The sequence below is a fragment of the Gymnodraco acuticeps genome, unplaced genomic scaffold, assembly GCF_902827175.1.
Source record: "Gymnodraco acuticeps unplaced genomic scaffold, fGymAcu1.1, whole genome shotgun sequence".
NCBI classification, from domain to species: Eukaryota; Metazoa; Chordata; class Actinopteri; order Perciformes; family Bathydraconidae; genus Gymnodraco; species Gymnodraco acuticeps.
In genome coordinates this window covers 1-22,511 of record NW_022991820.1, presented here as the reverse complement: position 1 = coordinate 22,511, position 22,511 = coordinate 1, and the positions used below count along the sequence as shown (strand labels likewise).

Here is a 22,511-nt window from a genome sequence, read left to right as displayed (position 1 = left end):
GTTAATACTGTTCATACTGCTCATAGGCTGCTGTGTATATCTAGTGTATTCATACCCCTCACTGTTTATTCATCATTCAATTAATTCTATATTTTATTCTGTAGATTGTGTAGGCCTACATCCTGGTTAGTAGCTAAACTGCATTTCGTTGTCTCAGTACCTGTAATCTGTGCAATAACAATATAGTTGAATGATTCTAATCTTGAGCAGAAACAAATGTATTTACTTAGTACATATCTGACATTAACGATTATACACATTTGTGCATTCTTTATAAATGCAAACTGGTCAAGACCACTAACGGAAGTAGTTTTGAAAAGTAATAAGTGGTTCTGTCTTTTACATGTAGGATTACATTTGTAGTGATATAATAATTGTGGGATTTCTATTGCATCCACTTCATCTGCAACGAAGAACGCCAGCGCAATTTCCGCTGCAATCGGCTACTCTCGTCTACTAGGCGAGCCGCAGCTCATCTCAAACAAGCCGCAATTCCTGCACGTCTATTGGTCGATTTTTCCTGTCTATCAAAATGTACTGTTTCGATTCGGCCAAATCACCTTTAAACCCCTCTCTCTCTGCATCGCTCTCAACAATAGGCTGACTGGCGTCCCAATTGCAGTCTTTGAATCACCTCATTGGTTGTTTGCCTAGTCAATCAGACCACTCTTGGCCGTGATTGGCTGCTCTGTCAAAAGTAGGTGGTAAGTTTCCGGAAAATACATTTCCTTGTCTGTCATATGCGAAGCTAAGGGAAGAAGAACCAATGTATCCTCTGGATAAATAAATATACCACTTTTCTAACGGAAGAAACACGCCAGGCATTTGAATTATACATGATATACAGCCTCAATTTGACCCAGGTAGCTTAATGCTAAATGTAGCCGCCGTTACGCATCAGTGTTTGTTAAGCTAGCTGTTATCACGCCGCTATCTGACTGCAGCCCCCTGCTCTCCAAACACACCGCCTTTGTGGCTATGAGTACGGATTTACTTTCTGATTTGGACAGTCGTTTCTTCGCTGATAACCTCCTGACAAGCGAAGACTGGGGTGAGTTCACGTTTAATGCATTTATAATGTAAATACACGTGTGTTGAAACGATACAAAGCTAGACGGGTGTGATAACGGGCGTGTGTGGATGCCCCACAGTAGTGTTCCGAAGCCGGGGAGTATAAACTGCGAACCCCCCTCCCCCATGGAACATTTCCATTGAGAAAAAATAAGGGTGTTATTTAATAAAGAATGTGTGAAACTATGCCCAAGATGCCCGTAGCACACGGTTGCAGTGTGTATGTGTGGTTCCTCCGCCAGCAGACCCGGATATGCCTGTTTATCTCTAACACGGTGTGTGGAAACGAGATCACACATTTATAGAAGCACTTGTTCCTTCTGGTCTGTTCTCTTCCTTTAACTCTGTAAGAACCACCGTTTCTCGTCTTGTGTTGCTTGGTTAAACTCAGTCATTACACAAGCATGGGCATATGGCTTCTAAGTGGTTCGTTTGAGAAGCATGCTCAATAAATCCACCAAACTGAATGTACTTAAAAGATTACACCAAACTGAATGAAGTTTTAGCAGGTTATTGTACACCATTAGACACCTGTTTTAAACTTGAACAACAGGGTATGGACCTGCTCCTGTCTGTCTATCATGTTAACATATTAGATTAGATTCAACTGTATTATCATTGCACAGTACAAACGTACTGAGACAACCACTGGTGGAAGAAGTACTCAGATGTGTTACTAAAGTAATACTAATAACTTACTTAAATAACAGTACAAACGTATTGACATTAAAACATACTTAAAGTACCACAAGTAAAAGTACTTATTATGCTTAAGGGCCCATTTCAGAATCATATTACATTACTTGATTATGGTGTGTTTATCTCAGATCTCATTTGAAGGAATTGATATACTGCTGCTGGATATCATAACCTATAGTTATATTTCAATGATTATTTAATAATGTATTAATATGTGGTATTAGCTAATAATCTACATAAAAAACTAGCAACTAAAATGTGTTAAATAATATATAGAGCAGTGGTTCTCAAACTTTTTTCAATAATGTACCCCCATTGAAAAACAAATTCAGCCAAGTAGGCCTACCCCCTGATCATCGCAAACACTATTTGTTAGGGAATACAAGCCTAAAGAGGTACAGTGCAGCGCTGCACCATCAGTGTCTGATTTATTAAAACAACAACCTTGTAACTGAGAAACACTTAAATGCTACATTTCAAATGTTTACAATCCATCACTAAATTCATGGCAAACCAATTTTAACATCATGCACTAACACTGAGACGACATTAGTTGCATTGAACTGATCTTTTTAATAAGTTGTACTTACAATGTAGTGAAACATGGGCTTGTGCTTCACTGAGGATCTTTGTCATTCTGACAGGGAGGCCACTGCAGTTATTACACTTTGCGTTTTGAAATATGTGTAACTCTGTTAATATAAAACCCACACTGCTCCTACAATTTGTATATCTATTTATTTTGGGGCGTGGGGAATGAAGAGAAAAAACATGAGCATTTTATGAGCATGGGATTTTGACCCCTCCTATAAACATATGCATAATGCTGCGCTATACTTTGCGGCCACACGCCGTTGCCAAGCAACGCTTATTGTTTAGGTCCTTTGATAAGCAGGCAGTCATATCATTAACTAGAACTAGCTAGATCTGATAGATTTGGACATAAACGCGAGTGAAGTCTAACCGGACGCGAGAGAGAGATCTGGGGCCTCATTTATAAAGGGATATACGCTCAAAAAATGGCGTCCGCCAGTTTCTACGCAATGTTTGCGATTTATAAAATACTAACTTGACGGGAAAACGTGCGGTCCTCCACGCAAACTCTAACCCATGCGTGCGCACTAAGCACAAACACGGGAGAGACGAGAAACTGCGATACCGTTGGCAGACGGAAGAATGGAGAGAAATATGTGGAAATAATACCATAAATAAAATGTTACCTCTCATTTATCATATGAAGAATTCATTTTCAAACATTGATTAAAGCCAATCTTAAAATGATTAAACAAACGCCTGTTTGAGACTCCTCAGTGCACACAAACACATAACTTGGAGAAATACATAAATACGGATATGTTATTAAAAACCACCTCGAATATGTTGTGTTAATGTTATGAAATGTTTTCTCATAAATGATGCGGTTTTGCATTTCTATAGGTTGTACGAGCATGGTTTTATATACTATCACGTTTAATCATGTGTTATGCCGTTTGCTAAGACTTGATAAGTCGCTCATAAAACACAGGAGGTATGGAAACTAAGAACACCATATGTGGTAAATTGTACAGCTAATATAACACAACACATTAGTTGTATTTCCTTTAACTGCATGGTGGATATAGGGTTGCTGCAGTGGAGACGCTGCGCACAGCTGATCGACAGCTGGGACACAAACCACCAAATACAAAAACATAATTCAGATCCAGTCGTCATGACTCCACTCTGGAGGGATTCCCCGATCACTTCTTACAGTCTCTCATCAAGGGGGGGTCTCCTGTCCCCGGTACAAACACACTGCCTGAGGAAGGCTATGTGTATGTTTTTGTCATGAACCTTTTTCGGACCACTTATTTATTTATTTTGGTGACGATCCGACCTCCATGCTGCTACTCTGGTTAAAACGGCATCCACCAAACAATATGATTGATCTCGACCTCCCCAAAATAACCAGAATCTGACACGGTGTGAGATGTATTTTTTAGCTGTTCTGTCGTCATTTCCTGCGATCTTCTTCATAAAGTCAGTCAGAATGAATGAATGGGCGTTTCTTTGACTATTTATAGGCAAATATGGGCGTTACGTGAAGCCCGCAAAAGCTGCACCGCATTTCGAGTCGAATGTGATTTATAAAGGGAAACCGGCGTAGGAAGTGCCGTACGCACTTTCCTCGCCGGTACGCAATGTTTGGTGAATCGGAAAATGTCGGAACATTTCTGTACCTATTTTTTGGATTTCTACTACGTAAGCAACCTTCCCACGTGAATCCTACGCACGGCGTTATACATGAGGCCCCTGGTCAGCTGCTGAGTCTGACGGAGAACACGCAGCTCTGCATGATCACAGCTCCGCCGCTGTGACGGACCGTTGAGCAGAGCAAAATGAAATACACTAAGAGTTAGACCTAACACACTTAGCTAGTTAATCTACTCTGGAACTAGCTAAACTAGTTATACATATATGTATTCTTTACTGTCGGGTCACTCATTACAGGTTCAGCGAGCTGCACGAGCCTGACGGGCTGTCAGGAGAGGGAGAGGAAAAGAGAGCACCCCGTTTATTGTTCCCATTTTATTATCCAGAGTTTCTGTAAACCTTTGAAGAAAGTAGTTCATCTACTATTAGTAGTTTGTTTACATTTTTTTCATTAACATAAAATAAATCTCACGTACCCCCTGCAGTGCTCCAACGTACCCCTATGGGTCCGCGTACCCCCATTTGAGAACCACTGTAGAGTAAAGGATAAAGGAGCATAAAGTGAAAACACTCAACATTGTATGCAGTTTAGCATCTAATCAGGAGTGCAACAAACTGAAGTGCAGAGCAAGAGTAAGACATATATTCCAAATAAAATGTAGGATCAAAATAAGGATAGTAATACACAACACAATGTGTGAGCAATATTAACAGTGTGTATGGATTCAAAGTATGCACATAGTACAGTGCAAGTAGGAATGAGCAATATGGAGAAAAAACATTATTTTTGACCAAATACCTCAATATAACATATTCGCTTTCACAAAATATTTACATGATTATTTAAAAAATGGTAATGTGGATTTACAGTGGGTCAAGGAAAAGAATGCACACGCCTGTTGAATTCAGGAAATGACATAGCATTTCTGTTATGTGGAAGCTTTTTGAACAGCAACATATTACAGTATCTTTAAACTCTAAGACAAGATTTAGTCTCATATCATAATACTGATAATACTGATATATTACCGAACCTTAAATGCAGGAAACAGTATAGAAGTAATGCTCATACGTTGACAGCATATACAGGATAAACAGCTGGAGGCATGATGTGAAAACTGTGTATAATCATCAGTGGTATATATTCTATAGAGTAGTGCAGTGTGGGAAGGTGAGTGTGTATTAAACATAGTAGTAAATGGCTTTTGGTGTAGTCAGAGTACATAAAAGAAGATGCATGATAATGCAGACTTATTTGCATATACGTTACTGAGGCTGTGTTAAGAGTGACGTCCTGGGAGCCCTATAGTATCCATCTTTCCACATATCTATATATCTCTTAAACCAATCAGAGACACACAGCAGTGAAACATAACCACCAGCTGCTGTAACGTTGTGTTACTACATTTAGCAGGTAAACATTAAGACTGACCAGGTCTTCTGTCTGTTTAACTCTTCTGTTGTTCTTAGAGGAGATTAGAAGGAGAAGTGGGTCAATGCAGCTGCAATAGAGATGGTACAGATGGAGGCTAAAACACAATGGATATTGACGGCAAAAAAACCACTGAGGGTATTTGGGAGAAAGAAGAGAGCATTAAACAGGTTGCACTTCTTTTCAAATGGGTCCTTAAAAGAAAAAGGCTGTATCATTTAGTGGTGCACGATAATTATCGGTCCGATATTAGGAATGATGACGTCAGCCCAATAAACCCGATAAAAGTATTAATAGCCCCGATAATATACAATATATTTTTAGGGTAAAAAAAAGAAACAAATACTGCGGTGTGGGTGGATTGGGATGAGGGGCGCTTGTTTTTCCCTCGGCTCCTCCCGTTTTGCCAGTACTGTGGTATTAGTGGTTTAGGAAGAGGGGAGTTCTTCACAAATCCAGCGCTCCCTAACTCATGCCTGGCTGTGACGTAAATGCTGTGCGGCCGTGAAGCCAGGACAGTAAACAAACATGTCGTCGGTAGTATGGGACTATTTCAAAGTTTCAGAGTTAGATAGTTCGCTTGCTATTTGTATTAACAAATGCAGAAGTTCCACGAGGAGGGAAAAAGGCAACAAGCTATAATACTTCCAACCTGATTAGTCACCTGAAACATCGCCATCACTACGATTGTGTGTTAAAAGCGTACGAAGACGCCTGCTCTGCTAAACTAGCGGCGAATCCAAAGCCAGCTGTAAAGGCACCGGGGCTTTTACCTATCGACGAGGCTTTTGAAAAAGGCAAGAACTTTATTTGGGAAAATAAATATGGTCACTTTGAAGAGTCAAAACTGTTCTTAGCTTTGTTTTGTTCATAGTAGTAATGCTCATGTCATTTGCTCACTACTAGTCTTTGTTTTACCACCAGGTGTGCAAAAACTACAGGTACATTTAATATATATATATATATATTATTATCGGTTATCGGTATCGGTCTTGAGAAGCAGGAAGTTATCAGTATCGGTTTAAAAAACCAATATCGTGCATCCCTAATCATTTCATTAATTATCAACAGATGTGATTATATTTTGTTTGTAATATCAATCTTAATATGCAAAAATGTTGTTGAATAAATGTAGTTGAGTACAATATTACCCTCTGAGATCAAGTATTTTACAAATTGGAAATACTCAAGTGAAGTACACATAACATGACTTAACTACTAACTCCTTTTTTGAAATGAATAGGTACATGTTGTTGTTTTGATGTTGAAGAAAGTAAACATGAATAACATGTGTGGCAGTACATTAGTTCCTGCAGTGTTATGACATTTGAATATGTGATATCTGGAGTACAGAGCAAATATGTGCTGCTACACCAGCGATTCACACCTGCTCTCTTGGACAGGATGTGGTTCAATAAGAGCCTCCCTGTTTGTTTCAGTGTCAAAGTCCACACGCGTTTTTTCTTCTCTGCATCATCAAATAAGGCAAAGCAGGACTAGAGTCAGACAGGGTCATAGTGAAACCCTCTTTACCATATGCTGCTTAGAAATACCAACATTTTTTTATCTGTCATTTTTATGTTAACAAATTAACCAGGCAATTCACCCTTGTGGAACTTTTTCCTCTCGATGTGTGGGTTTATTCTGGTTGTAGGCAAACTGGTTATATCTTACACAGGCTCCGCCCTCTACTGAACTCTATGGGTACTACCCCTTGACCATACTATGCGAGCGTTCACCTACTGAGATATCTTTAAACGTAGCCAGCCCCTCGGGGCGGGCCTACCTGAGTGCGTGCGCAAGCCCACCGTATATAAGGCGGCCTCGCCTCCTGGCTGTCACTGTGTTTTATGAATACTCCCACACTTCTTCAAGGATCCAAACAACATTGTCATCCTGTAACACAGGCTTGCTCAATGGAATGCAGCTGTAGCTTAGTAGTCCATCAGGCTGCACATTACAAAAATATCGTTAGAAAAAGCAGAACTGGTGCATTCTTGATGAGAACAACAAAACAAACAAAATCAATGATGGATTCATCTTGGCAGAGACTATGGCAGGCATCTTAAACATTACAACATTTCAGATCAGGAGAACATTGTCCCTCAACATGACCCCTACACCGTTCGCATAGAGGGTCCACCACGTTAAGGGCTGTTCCAATCCAACAAGTGTGGAGTGGGAGTGGGTTATCAAGAAAGTCTGCATCACCTGACTTCACCTGCTGCTCTACCTGACCGACTCAACGCTGTGTGTGACCGTCATCAAACACACGGTGTACAAATAGTTCCGTGCAAACAATCACTGATAAACTGCACAACAAGATAGATATTTCATATTCTCATACAGATGTTAACAACGTCATGGTTACTTTGTATGTTATTACTTAGCATCATATACCCGTGTCTAGGAAACAGTAACGTGTGCATTTGATTGTAAAGCTTTATATATTTACAGGGACTGGTGAATAAACCAAGCACCTCATGAACATAAGATTTGTATTTTTGTTGACTTGCAAAATGATCTTTTAAATGGACAAACATCATGTGTGTAATTCATGGCACAATTCAAACGGGATGGAAAGATACTCTTTCTCTCTCCATCGACTTTAATACATCATTTTTCAGAAATAATGTCCCATGGGGCGGAAGTAGATGGGCGTGACTTTGCCACTCTATTAACACCCCCCACCTGCAAGAAGGGAGCCTCGTTCAGCTGCGGTTTGGAACTGGGCCTTAATCACTAATCTTCGTTGGCCCAATCACCACGCTTCTTTCTTCGATGTTATCTGATGATCGGTGTATTTGTGTCGCATGGCATACGTGCTTCACTAAAAAGAAGTTGCACAATTCATAGGTGCTACCGGCCACTGCTTCTACATCATCATCATTGCCATAGCGACCTGCCCTCTCTGTTTGGTGGTGTTTGATGTTAAAGATGTGTTGTGTGGAAAGTGAACGAAGAAAGAAATGACAACTAAGACTAATGAACTCTCTGGGACACATTCTACATGAGATATCATTTCAAATGTTAGCTGGCTTTTTATTGTTGCATAGTCAAATATTGGATAATAATAAGGTTGTATTTTATATCTGTGTTTCCCTCTTCAGATGCCTGTCTGTACCAGTGTGAGAGCATGGAGGAGGGTGAGGACGCTGACTTCAGCAGAGGGGTGAAACGCGAGCCGGCGGTACGTACGGAGACAAAAAGAAAGTGATACTGTTAAGAGCTCTGGTTTCTGTCCCGGACTGAGAGAGAAACCGATGCTCGGCCTCCTGTACAAAAACTCCAGTCATTCAGTGGCACAAATGAAACATTTCAACGTTGCTTTTGGAAAGTTGAAACTGTTTTCTCTGGGGTTTAGCATCATTTGATAGTGTCTGGGCCCCTCTTTTGTAAACGACATTATGTTGAAGCCCTTCCAACTGCATGCAGCCACATAAAGAAACACTTACCTTTGCTTGCATACTCCTACAGTATATACGTTCTTTGAAACATCTTCTCAAATGTAAGCTTAAGTGAAACAAAAGGAACAACTTGCTTTAAAAGTGTCACTGCAGCATGCATCCTTAACACTAGAACCGCCAACGGGTACATTTTACCCGCAGCTGTTCTTTGATTGTATGTCACTTTTTTTCAATAACATATTAAAGTCTCCCAGTCCGTGACTTTTCCTGAAAGTGTGTTATGTAGCATCCTCTGTAGTTAACAATTGTCAATATGAAGTCAGATTGAAAAAAAACTCGGATTGAGAAGTGCCTATCTCCAGAAAAAAAAGCACCTAAACGACGACAATGCTCAGCTATCTGTCTAATATGTTCGCTAGCTGTTATTGTTGTTGCACTATGTTCTGTGCAGAAGGCAACGGAGGGATGATTTGATTTTATTCCCGGGCTGATTTTTAGTCCCAGTCCGCCACTGAACGTAGCTATTATGTAAAGTGCTGGTATATATATATACACTAACTGTGCTCCCCCCCCCCCCCCCCCCCCAGAGTTGTAAATCAAACAAGTGAAGTACATGTTATGTTATAAAGCCGTGGAGGGCGGTAGTTTATAAACCAAAGAGTAACCGCCCTTACGGGACGCTGTAATAAATAAAGCGAACGCACCCGCAAGGACACCTGGCCTCCTATTGGTTGAGGGATTTTGACAGGATTGTTGCACAAAAGTTTCGAGCGCGCACAGAATAAATCTGAGAGCAGAAATGTCACGAGCGCACAGAAACAGCCTGAGTGCGAGGAGAAGGTTTGAAGCTGGAACACAGGAAATCTGTAAGCAGCAATATATCTGATAGCAAGCAGAAGCAGAGCAAATCTAAGTGCAAGCAGGCACTATTTGAGTGCGAGGACAGGGTTAGAGGGAAAGAAATACATAAAGTATGCTCTCTAATTTAAATACCACGCTCTTGAATAAAGATAGGGAATAACCCCCATATGTCTGGAGGGAGTTTTGATATCTGCAGACCAATTGAAGACCATTTCCATGCTCAAAAACCTATATAAACACCAGGAACAAAAACAAAAGGCATCATATGAACAATTAATTGATGAAATGTAAGTATCAAAGCAGCATGAATATTCCATATCTTTATTGTGCAACAGCAGTTATTGCCTTATACTATATTAGTAGTATACCACATCAGGTGATATACGTTTTTATATTAAAGCAACTACTAACTAGTCCAACAATGTAGTGACTTAAGAATCACAATATTAGCCTCTGAAATCGAGTGTATTAGAAGTATAAAGTAGCGTGAAATTGAAATACTTAAGTAGAGACGTGAATTATTTCTTTAACTCTGTATTTTGGAATATTGGCGTCTCTCATTTACATTTTGTTGGCAGCAGCATAAACGCTGCAGTTAAAGCCCCCAGTTAGTTCAGATGATGGGTCAAAGGATAATCAGGCTAACTGTGTCAGATGGCTGACTCACACGCATGCACGCACGCACGCACGCACGCACGCACGCACGCACGCACGCACGCACGCACGCACAAATCCAGCCAGCGGTTGTTTTGCAAAATCGTCCACCTGACTCCCTCCTTCCTCTCCCTCTCACAGTTTGACAATAACCTTGTGTTCACCCTCGATCCTGACAACCCCACGTCGCCATGGCAACACCTTGACGAAAACCTTCTCACAGGTAACAGACCGGCCTATCACAGGCCTTCAGTGGAAACATGAAACCAGCTGCGTCAGTGTTTTGCTTTCAAGTCCATTAAACAGGAGCTGCTTCATCCTCACTGCTGACGCAGCGGTGAGGGTGGAAAACATTTAATAAGATTAAAAGCAACAGCAGTTCTGTAATAATACTGTTTTTATAAATAAACTATCTTTGTACCTGGATATATCAGGATTAAATAAGGAGGATTATGCTGCGCTATTCTGTATTTTTCTTGACATCAAATCCTGTGAAAAGACCAAAACCAACACTGGGTCCATTTCTCAATGCTCTATTACTTCCTGCCTTTGTCAATCCGTCCCAAGCCAATTGGTTTCTACTTAAGACATTCTTTAGAAATCACCTCAGGAATATTTTGTTTTTATTCAAGCGACCTTCACTCAAACAAAGAGGGTCAATAGGCTTTTGTTCAGGACTTTTTTCAGCGGTGTATAGAGTGGTACAGGCATGACTATAACCCGAAAATGTAAGACTTTTGGTTCCCACAAATGTTTTTTTGGTTAGTTGTCTGAAATAAGGTCTGTGGTTAATATACAAGCTTAAGAGACGTCATGCTTTCTTTTAGGATGTCACTAACTGCTCCACTGAATGTAGCTTCTGTGTGTCATAAAAACAACGGTTGCCAACATATGACTAAATAAGACTTATGCATCATCACACTCAACATTAGCGTCCTTTAGCTTAGCCGTGGTGATGCGTAGTTTAAGTCGAAACATAGGTTTCGTTGACTATATGAATAACTAACTATAACATGTTGAATACCATCGCAAGACTCATCTTTTACAAAGGAAAAACAACATCCTTTAAAAGACATGAAGTTGCTTCTTTCCGTTTTGAATCCGTGACTCGTAAAGCTCGTCATAAACTCTCATTATTCTTTGTGTAAAAATAATCTTTCAGTTATGTTTCAACTTAAAGAACAGCACAATGATAACCAACTCTTATATCCCTGTAAGCTTTTTTCCAAGCATATCATAGCCATAAATAATGTTGTATTCTATGTATTGTTTTTTCACCATCAGAAAGTGATGCAGCTGAAAGTCAGACTGTTGCTGTCATCAACTCTTTGTTAGATGAGGAACTTATTTGATATTTTTGCAGTACCACAGATTTTGGTGGGACATTTTTGGTGGAATTGTTTCCCTGAACAAAAGGTCCCACTCCTCACAAACACTCCAACTTAAACATTCATCTTTATCATCTATATTTGATTGTAGACTGCTTCTCCTACTGTTATGTCTTTTGAATGAGTTTGCAGATGTATTATTATTATTATTTGAAGTAAGCCTTACAAGCTCACATTTGAGCCTTGGTTTGGCAGTTTGAAATCCTCTGTCTTAACATACTCGTGTCATTCTTCTCTGAAGGGGAGGCTCCTGTGATAAAAAGTGAAATGACCATCACTAAGCCGTTACCTGTGGAAATGTGTAAGTTTTCTGAGTTCTGATCAATTTAACAAAAACAGATTTGCTCAAATTGTCAGTATTTCATTAGTTAATGTGTTTGGTTGTGTGTCCAGTGTTCCAGGTGAAGGCAGAGCCTCCCTCTCCTGCATCCTCATTCAGTTCTGAATGCTCTGCAGCATCCCCAGACCCTCAGGTGTGTGTGTTAACTAATGACTTTTGATGAGTTGTGTAAGCATGCGTCTCGTTTATCATCATAAACATTGATTAGTGAAGGTTTTTTGCTCTCTCTAAAACAGTGGTTCCCGACCTGGGGGGCGCCAAAGATCGCAGGGTCTAAATAATATCCTATTTAGACTTTTTTTTTTTACATATAATTGTAAGGCAATACATGATTGTCACTAAAAGCCTTGTCTCTACATTACAATAAAATATAAAAAATAATTGATTAATTAATTTGAATAACAATTCAAGTTAGTATTAAAGGCATAAAAAGACAGAAATGTATAATTATTTCTTTAATAGAAATGTTTCTTCTGCCCATAAAGTGTCCAAACCAGGCTTGTCTGGATAAGCGCATTTTTAAAACAGTCATTGTCCATGCCGGTTTCAGTTGGATTATTTGTCACAGTTGCTCCGATCAGATCGGTCTCCTCCATTTTGTAGATTATTTACGACTTTTGAATCCACATAAACACATCGGCAAAATCCGGCTTACTTTGAGCATGTGTTTTAAACAGTTTAATGCCTTTGTGAATTGTTTCCACTTGTGCCGTCCTTTCATTTCTTCATACAGCGGGAATCCAAATGAATGAATCCTGAGTCCAATAACCATCAAAGTCACTTCAATAGTGCTCCTTGATTACGCTTTCATCCTCCTTCAACAACATACTTCACATTCATCCAGTTTGTGACAGTAGTTGTTGCATTTGAGACTTTAATTACCGCTGTTGTGCCCCCCCCCCCCCTCCAACAGGAGTCATTTGGGGGGGCTCTTGGGAAAAAAGGTTGGGAACCACTGCTCTAAAACATGGAAAAGGAAAAAACGACTCAAAGTGACAAATCACAAAAGAGCTACAACTGTGATTAACTCAACCCAGTCTGTTCTCCTCCTCTTGGTGGATATTAAGCTACCATAAAAACAAAAAACATGTCTTTTCACATTAAAAGTCTTCCTATAAATGTGAAAAAGCTGGAGAAAGAAAACATTTTAAAAGGAAGTTAACATGCTGAAACGTTCAAGGTTGCATTAACTGAGGACATAAATATATATATATATGAAAATATAAATAGATGAATATGGACATATAAATGATGTCTCTAATACAAGGGTCTGAAAAAAAACCCTGCTACAATGCCAACATTTAGAAATGTTCTTTATGTAATATAATTAAACATAAGACATTATGTTTGCAGCAGCATAAATCAGATGTCGTAGTACAGATTATTAGAAGTTATTTACATGTATACAAATCTGACTGCGTCTTCTCTTCCAGATCACAGTTAAAGGGGAAAACCCCCCCACTCCTCCCTACATGTACGGAGACGTGCTGTCCCCTCCGCTGGGGTCCTTGGAGGTCACCGTGGCAACTTCAGCTAAACCAAAGGCCCAGCTACAGGCCCAGCAACAGGCCCAGCTACAGGCACAGCTACAGGCGCCGTTAGCAGCACAGATCCCAGCAGTCCTCGGTGGGATTCAGACGCAGGCTTCAGGTAGCGCCACACACCAACATGTGTTTGTTTTTCTCTGGGAGTTGTAGTTCAGAGTCCTGAAGCCTGCACTACGAAGCCAGATTTTCACTTAGTGAGGTAACTTCAGGGTTAACTCTGGGTTTCCGTTCCTACGACGCTGGTTCTCTTCTTACCGGGCTAGATCTCCACGGTAACTTGTGCTGAACGGCTAACCTGCTCCGGAGCAGGTTAGGTTGCAGGCTGAGATGAACTCAGTGAAAGCACTGCCTGCTGACCAATCAGAGCTCAGTGTGCGGAGTTTAAAGCGATCAAGTCATATTACAGGAGAAAGGAAATACAGAAAAGCTGCCGTTGCAGGAAAGACGGCCGGCAAAAATCACCGACTGTGTGAAGAAAGAATATCACCTCCCATCTTCAGAGCAATCTGACTATTATAACATTAGCGTTAAGAAAGCTTACTGAAATATCTGCCACAACATAAGTAACCGGATCAGAGTAACATTAAGTACAGTCCGCAGCATATCACTTCATAATGTATCATATATCTCCTTATCTGAGTCAGCTGAGCCGTATCTGGCCGTGCAACACTCACAGTGTCACATACTGTATGCAGAAGTATTATTTTAAGCAACACATTAAGTTGACGAAACACTCGAGTCAAATGTAATTAAAGTCAGATCGTGTTTTAGACGGGGCAGTGATATCATAAACCTGTTAATGTACGCATTCAAACACTTTTTCTGTTACCAGCTGTATTCACCTTGCAGGTGCAGCTATGTGGCTTTTATCCTGGATCAAGTGTTTAAGTCATGGATGTTTAAAGTTTAACTTCTTAATTTGTCTAATATTATAGTTCACTTTTCATTCAGGAAGTATGACGCTGCGCTGTCAGTACGCTTCTCCCTGTTTGTGATTGGTCAAATGTTGCTAACCCCGCCCCTTTCACATGAACGCGCTCTCAGCCGGACAGAGAAACCCTGGCTCGGTTACCGAGTTAATAACCAGCGTCGTAGGACCGCTTAGCGAGATCGCGTTTGTTTTAAGGGTTATTTTTTTCTGTCTCCTCAAGTTCTGCCGGGTCCAGCCACGTTAAAGGCCAGCTCCATCCTGAGCACCAAACCTCCCATCCAGCCCAGACCGGTGTGTGTTTCCAGCCTCCCTGTCACCCAGACCCCCGCAGCCCCCAAGGCCCTCATCCTGCAGGGCCTCCCCTCCATGGACCAGAACAGACCTGGTAACAGTCTTTGTGTTTTATTCAAATTCATTTGAAAGCAAGTAATGAAGATGAAGTAAACTATATGTCAGAAAAATAAATACTTTAAGCTAAATGATGCAGAATGTTTTGGAAAGTGACCAAGTAAATGCAGGAGTCTATATACATGTAAATAGAATAAGATACACAAGAACAGAATGTCAAATGAAATATTATACAATAAAATGAAATTCTGTTTATTGTATTGATAACTAGTGTAGACAGATGAATGCTTTACGTTATGGAGGCACGTAGCAGAGCTTGGGTTTTACTGAGCAACACTGAATAACTTCCCTTCAAACATCCTCCAGTCGTCTTGTCTCAGTCTGTCTGCCTCGGTTCCACCCCGGCCATCGTCAAAATGGAGCCTTTGTCCCCCGGCATCCCGCAGCACTGCCCCAGCCCCACAGCCCTGCCCTGTAGCAAACCCATCGTTCCGGCAACGACAACGTTACCTGGCAACAACTGCATGGATATCGATGTGAGTTGTCTGGATATTTCATTGAATCTCAACAAGAAACCTGCCTGTAGTCAAGTGAGCTTATTTTCTTATTTCTTATTATTCCAATATATGTGAACCATATTTGTGTACACACACACACACACACACACACGCACACGCACACGCACACACATGTTGCGTGTTCACATTTGAAATGAAAGTATACATAAGCAGTAGCATTTTAATTGAGAGAATTTGAAGATTGCTCCATTGAGTGACTTTGTAAAAAAAGTTAAATGTTTTAGAAAGCATACAATTTACAAGTAAAGTTTGCTTATCCTGAAAGAGCTGAAGCGTTTCTAAGTGCAATGGTTTGGGTAGCTAGAGGTATGCAGGTTGCCTAGTTGAACTAGGAAATGCGGAAAACGCCCTGGAATGTTGAAAACAAAATATTAATTGCAAAGCATAGTTTAAAATGAGTTGACCTGGTTTCTCAAGACAGACCTTTTTCTTTGCTTTGAATATTAACCTCATTTCCTGGATCTATATCACTTTTTTTGTTTACCTACAATGGCCCTGATACGCCACTTAAATGATTAATACCTCACTGTTAAATGTAAAACGTATTTATGTCTTATTTTAATTGAGGGATAAACCCTGCACCATCTTGCCCACAGGCAGAACACACTCATGGCATTTGGTGCATCGGAAGTATTTAGCCTCAGTCATGACAGAAATATCAAATACATTTGAGCCTGAATCAATGTTGGCATACACGAAAGGCACCTTAAATCAAATGTATTATTATTATGATATCTTACCTGCTTTCCCTCACTGTAGCTAAAGCAACATGTAAGAGATGGGATCTTTTTTGTGTGTGTCAGGTATATGATTTAGAGAGAACACAGTGTAGAAGGTTTAGTAACATCCCACTGAAGCCCTGAGTGTTCCACCTGACACCTCTCACATTAACTGATATATGTTGACTTGGTAGCCTCAGGGTGTTAAACCTTTCCTCTACTTGTGTTCCTCTCGTTCCTTTTTCTCTCCTCTTTTTGTCCTTCTGCCCTTTTCTTCCTCTATTTCAACATCCTGATCATCTTCCCTCCTCCTTTCTTTCACTTCCTCCTCCTTATCCCTTCTTCCTCCCTCCTCCTCCTTTTCTTAAAACCCTTCCCTCCTCTGAGCTATTTCCGTTCCTTCCTCCTTTTTCTTATTTATATGTTTCCTTCTCCCCCCGTTTGCCCATGTCTTCCTAACCCTCCTCCTCCTCCTCCTCCTCCTCCTCCTCCTCCTCCTCCTCCTCCTCCTCCTCCTCCTCCTCCTCCTCCCCCTCCTGCTGCAGATGAAGGTGCTGAAGCGGCAGCAGAGGATGATAAAGAACCGGGAGTCTGCGTGCCAGTCGAGGAAGAAGAAGAAGGAGTACCTGCAGACCCTGGAGGCTCAGCTGAGGGAGGCCCAGCAGGAGAACGAGCGTCTGCGCAGAGAGAACCAGGCGCTGAGGGAGAGGCTGGCCGGGAAGGAGGTGAGGTAGAATAACCCCGGCAAAACTCAATTACAGCGCCATGTGTAATGGCATCAAGGATTTCCTCTTGCCACTATAGACCGGGGTTGACGACACGCAATCCAAAACAATAAGCAGCCGAAGGTTTTCAGTCAAAAAAATGTAATTTATTAACAAAAAGGTATTGACTTAAATAGTCTCAAAATAACAAATCTAAAACAATATTGGGGCGATATACTTTCCTATATAAACTGAACTGCAGTCCAATTTTCAACACCAATCTCTGTCTGCAATTTGCGGTCGAAAAACTGTTCCGCTCCCCGTCTCATCAGGTCTCCGAGCACGCCGGCTGTCCTCAATTACCTCACTTAAATACACACCGGAAGGTACAAGGAAACGGATCATATTTACGATATAAAATGAACAATCATTTCATCAAAACATATTCACCACGGCAACACAAATCACCCCTCCATCACTAAATCATTTATCAAATTATGAATCGAAATAATAACCCTGACTTCATTGTGGCTCTAGCACCATGTCATTTCCACACTCTAGGTGAAAGTAGTTATTGTAGTAGTAGTAGTAGTAGTAGTAGTAGTAACAAAGGCTACAGTTCAGAAGAAAGATTTGTATGTGGAAATGAAGGTGTTTACAGGCCTTTACGTTCATATCTTGTTTTCATCCACAAACCTTAACAGGCTGATACCAAAAGGAAAGAACAAAACAAAATGCTACTCGATGAAAGAGAACAGCAGAAGTAAAGATTCTCTAAGGTTTCTGGTGAGAGTGTAAACCAAGCAGTCACTAAGACCACCTACAAGAGCCTGAGAGAAGCCACATAATGACATCACTGTTTATGACAACAACAATGGCAGACTGTGCACATGTTGCTCTTCTGTTACGAAGCCAGATTGAGATTGCAAACACAATTTAGCCAAATGTATATTCTTTTCCAGGTTGATGTGGCTATTAGAATGCTACTTGGCTGCTTTTTGATCTCGGTACTTATAATTCTTCAACAACTTTCTTCTTGAGCTGTTGTTGTTTGTGATAATCCCACCCCAGCCTCCAGAAAATGTGGTTCTCTGTTTTCGGTGCTCTAGTGTAACCAGAGTTGGAGCCGAGGGCCGGCCTGGCTGCGGTGGAAACATGAACAACTGTTTTCAAATCGGGACCCGATCCACCTTTGTGGAAAAGGCTTAAAGAACGGGGCTGAAATGATGGCCTTCTGTTCCCTTTTGAATTGAAATTCCAGTATTTTCTTCACATTATCAAAGGACAGTATCATGTTAAACATTTATCAGGTTTAACCTCACCGTCCTCTAACCTATCTCACTGCTTATACCACATTTCCCACAAGAAATGGGTGATTATATATTTAAAATAACTATGTGAATATTCAGTAGTTGTTTACATGTGTTTTTCAGGGCAGTGACTCAGCGAGCAACAAGCGAGCCGTGTGTGTGATGGCCGTCCTGCTCTTCATGACCTTCAGCTTCGGACCCGTCAGGTATCCTGCACACTTTATCTAGCATCTTACACCTTACTGCTTTTTCAGGCCTTCTAAAGAGTTACTTTAGTAGTCAAAGAAGTGACTGACTGAGAACATGCCAGAAGCATCTTCATTTTGAAAGAGTATGAACTGATTCATGTAAAATACTCTCGCGCCAATTGTGGCTAAGTTAACAAAAACTATACAATGCCACAATAGAATATAATCGTTTAATGTCATTATACATGTACAATGAGATAAATAAATGATTTGAAATATAATCGTCATCTCATGAAATCTTCAAATTCGAAGAGTAATTTGAGCTCTCTGACTTCTTCTCTCCGCAGCATCACAGACAGGAAGCTGACAAGTCTACAGGACGGGGTGGTGCCGTATACGGGACGGAGACTGCTGGAGTTTGAACAACAACAGAAACAACAACAAAAAGCCCATCAGCAGCAGGCCGCCTCCCCTCCGAGCAGAGTGGAGGACGGGACGGAGCTGGAGGAGGAGGCAGGAGACGAGGCTCCAGAGTCATATCAGTTCAGGTCAACATCTGATTAACAGAAGACTTTGTTTTGTGAGAGTTGCTCCATTTAAGGATTAATACAAAAAATATTAATTAAATATAAATATGTTGATGAACATTAGAAGTTAAAGTAAGTGTGCAATAAAAAGATAAAATAAAGATATTTATATAAACCTGTCCAATAATAGATAAAATAGAATAAATATATATTTTATAAAGTTAAAGGGGGGGGTTTAACTTACAGTATATTATCTTTAGTGAATGAGAAACTGTTGTGTTCAATACATTGAAAGAGACAAAAGTAGAAATGTCCCAAACAAGATCAACCTGATCAAAGTTCTTCCATATGAAATATCCGTAGACAGAGTCCGATACAATACCTTTATTTAGTCTAAATGACACTGAAAATACAATAAGATGGAGCTTCATTCATACAGATATCATTAAAAAAGATCTAACATTTTAGCTGTTGGTATTCAATATGAGTCCTATGAGTTCATGAGTCCTAAATTACCGTTCTAATCTTATGTACGTTTTACTGGGAAATGATCCTTTAGATCAGGGGTGCCAAACCTTTTGTTGAACCGAGAGCTACTTTTAAAGTTGCCAGTCTGCCGAGATCTACCAGTCCAAATAGAGAGGCGTAGCTATTACTGACAGGTAAATACACACTTCTACTTCGACCTTTGTACGATTAATACTTCATAAAATCCTGCAGATCCTTTATCTTACCTCTTTCTAATCTACACACATACAAGTATTTAACTGAAGTTACACAACAGTGTTGTTGATACAGAGTTGGAGTTTATTCACACGTCACACTACAGTGGGTAATGTTTTCAAGAAACATTGAACAGTGCTGCCACATATGACACAGGGACCCTTTATTTGCCATTATATAAAAATAGTGTTGCTACAAACGTATAAATTAGGCTTAATAATAAGACAACTCAGATCTGAAGCTACACAGGAATCTGCTGCCAAAGTGCAATAAAAAAGACAACATTAATAGAATCAAACCCTTTTTTGATGCATTTTAGTAGATTATAAAAAGAAATGCCTTTAAAATAGGATGCAAGCAACACTAGTTTCTTAACCTGAATTGATAATAGACTATAATCAATTTAAGTTTGCATTCTTATACCATTTTGTACAATAATTATAATGAATAAGTTCAAACAAACTAAAACTTACAGCTGATTAATAACGGTATCTAACTATCACAACTTCGCCGTCTTTGAAAGACTTCATGTGTTTCTCAAGAACGTGACTGACAGGATAAGATGCTCTGGTAGCAGCCTTGCTCTTGTTGTTGGGCCTGGTGAAAATGGACTGCTGTGCATTTAGCTGTCCTTTCAGGCCCCTCCCCTTTTGGAGCGTAGGGCAGAATTAGGAGGGAATTCCGTCTCGTAGCGTTTGTGCACTGTTTTGAAATGCCGCTCCTAAATTACCCTTCTTCGATAAAGCCACGCTCGCATTGCAGATGAGACAGATGGACTTTGAATTGGAATAGATACAAAAATAATCACTCGGGGTGAAAATTATATATTTTGGGCTTTTTTGCTTCTGCCATAAATGCGGTCTTGTGTGTGTGTGTGTGTGTGCGGACTGTCACTCCTGTTGCCATGGACAACGTCAGCGAACTAGTGCCCACTGCCCACCAGCCACACCCCGACACATGGGGTCACGCCGATCACAAAGCTGTGATGCGTTCAAGTGCATTATTCTGGCACAGGAAGATTATGTTATAGGACATTAACGATAAAACAGAATATTGTTGTTCTATTTTTAGATGCAATTGACTGGTTGGGCACCCCTGCTTTAGAGAGAAGATGTCTCACTCTGTTGGTATTTTTGGTACTGCAAAAACTGTTGCTGCTTTTTTGCATATAAGGTTTTCCTCACCGTCGTAGAAAAACTGGTTTTCAAACATATTTTACTGCACTGAGGAGTGAAAGCAGAAAAACCGAAAAACATTGACCTCGCAGTTAAGAGATCTGTTTTTCAAACATGAGAAAGAAATGCAGACAAACATGTTTGTAGCGTCTATCAAGACAGGTTCCCCAACATCTTTCACTTTCACATGTGAACACATTGTTTTTCTGCTGGATTGAAAGTATTATGTTCCTTCAAAGGCTGACGTGTACGTTAAAACATAGGTAGGAAATCTGTAGGTCTTTCTGCATTAAAACAAAAACAAAGATCTGCACTGATTAAACTTTCCATGGGCAATTCAGGTTTGATTCGCAGATTTTCCTTTAATAAAATAAAACAATGTTTCTGCTGACAATGTGCCAGTTTTTACAGCCGTGCGTGTGTATCCTTGTGGGGACCTAAATCTGTTTACACAGTCGCATGTGGGGACTGGCTTCCCTTATCGGGACAAAATGGAGGTCTCCATGAGGGGAATCATTAATTTTAGGGTTAGGCATGTGTAGGTTAAGGTTAGGATAAGTCTCCATGAAATGCATGTAAGTCAATGTAATGTCCCCTGAAGTAATGTATACATGGTGGGTGTGTGTAGGAACCTGAGTGATGTGTTCAGTGACATGAAGGACCTGGTGCTGCAGGACATCGATCGGTACTTCAGCTCGTCAGACTGCAGACAGTTCAACCGCTCCGAGTCACTCAGGTCAGAACAACTCTGCTGTCAGCCTGTCCTTTCTCACTTTTCCTTCCTTCTTTCTTTCAATTGTTCCTTTATTGATTATTTTCTCAATGTAATGTTTCTTGCTCTCTCCATACGTCTCTACAGGCTGGCAGATGAGCTGAGAGGCTGGGTCCAACGGCACCAGATCGACAGGAAGAAGTCCGGAGGGAAACCCAAAATAGCCAAGAAGGCCAAGATCGCCCAGGTCCGTCTCCTTCCTGTTAATGCAATTCCTATCATTTTCTATAGCACAGTTATTCATTTCTGCACTTTTTGCATGATTGACATCTGTATTTTACCGGTTCATGGTCATATTCATCATGTGATCTGTCTTTGCTGTTGCAGAAAGCTCAGCTGAGGAAGACAAACTTCTCCAGATATCTTCCCATCCAGGCTCACCGCTCCATAGAAAGGTACGCGATACAAATGTACACGTTTATATTGGAAGATGTTCTTCAATTTCTCCTGTAATAAGCTCTGTAAGTCTTATAAGAGAAGAACGCTGACTTTATTAGTGAAAAAGTAGCTAAATGTGCTGTAGAACTGAAAATGACCTGGTTGTTCCTTAAAAAGTGAAAGCATACCTACAGATGATCATTACATAAGATCTCCCTGAGGTTTTTACGATGTAGTGAAATGTTTTTTGATTACATTTTTAAAGGATTGAATTGTAAATATTGATTTGAGTGTTATCTGCTCTTCAGCCAGCTGCAGGCGCTTCCTGGTCCGGAGGTCACCTACAGCGACTTCCTGGACGCCATCGACCGGAGAGAGGACACTTTCTACGTCGTGTCCTTCAGACGGGTATGACACCAAACCACACACATGAAACTTTACTGAATATGTTTATGGAAAGTCTTTGGACTATTTGTGATGTTTACAAATATTGAATTAGGCATAAGGAAGCACAATTAATGGTCTGTTAAAATGAATGTACCACGATAAAGTTTATATTGAATGTA

The 22,511-nt window shown here is 40.4% G+C and overlaps 1 protein-coding gene across 2 annotated transcripts; it reads left to right on the top strand.

Moving 5' to 3' along the window:
• Positions 1–236: 236 nt before the first annotated feature.
• atf6b (activating transcription factor 6 beta) lies at positions 237–22,353 on the top strand (the record flags this gene model as incomplete). Of its 2 annotated transcripts, none has more annotated exon segments than XM_034199769.1 (15): positions 237–1,051; positions 8,506–8,585; positions 10,459–10,540; positions 11,947–12,006; positions 12,099–12,178; positions 13,479–13,695; positions 14,744–14,908; positions 15,238–15,407; positions 16,714–16,893; positions 18,306–18,388; positions 18,718–18,918; positions 21,424–21,531; positions 21,655–21,754; positions 21,895–21,962; positions 22,254–22,353. In XM_034199769.1, coding segments are annotated over 15 exon segments (1,767 nt in total), but the record flags the coding sequence as incomplete, so codon positions are not given.
• Between the last annotated feature and the right edge of the window lie 158 nt (positions 22,354–22,511).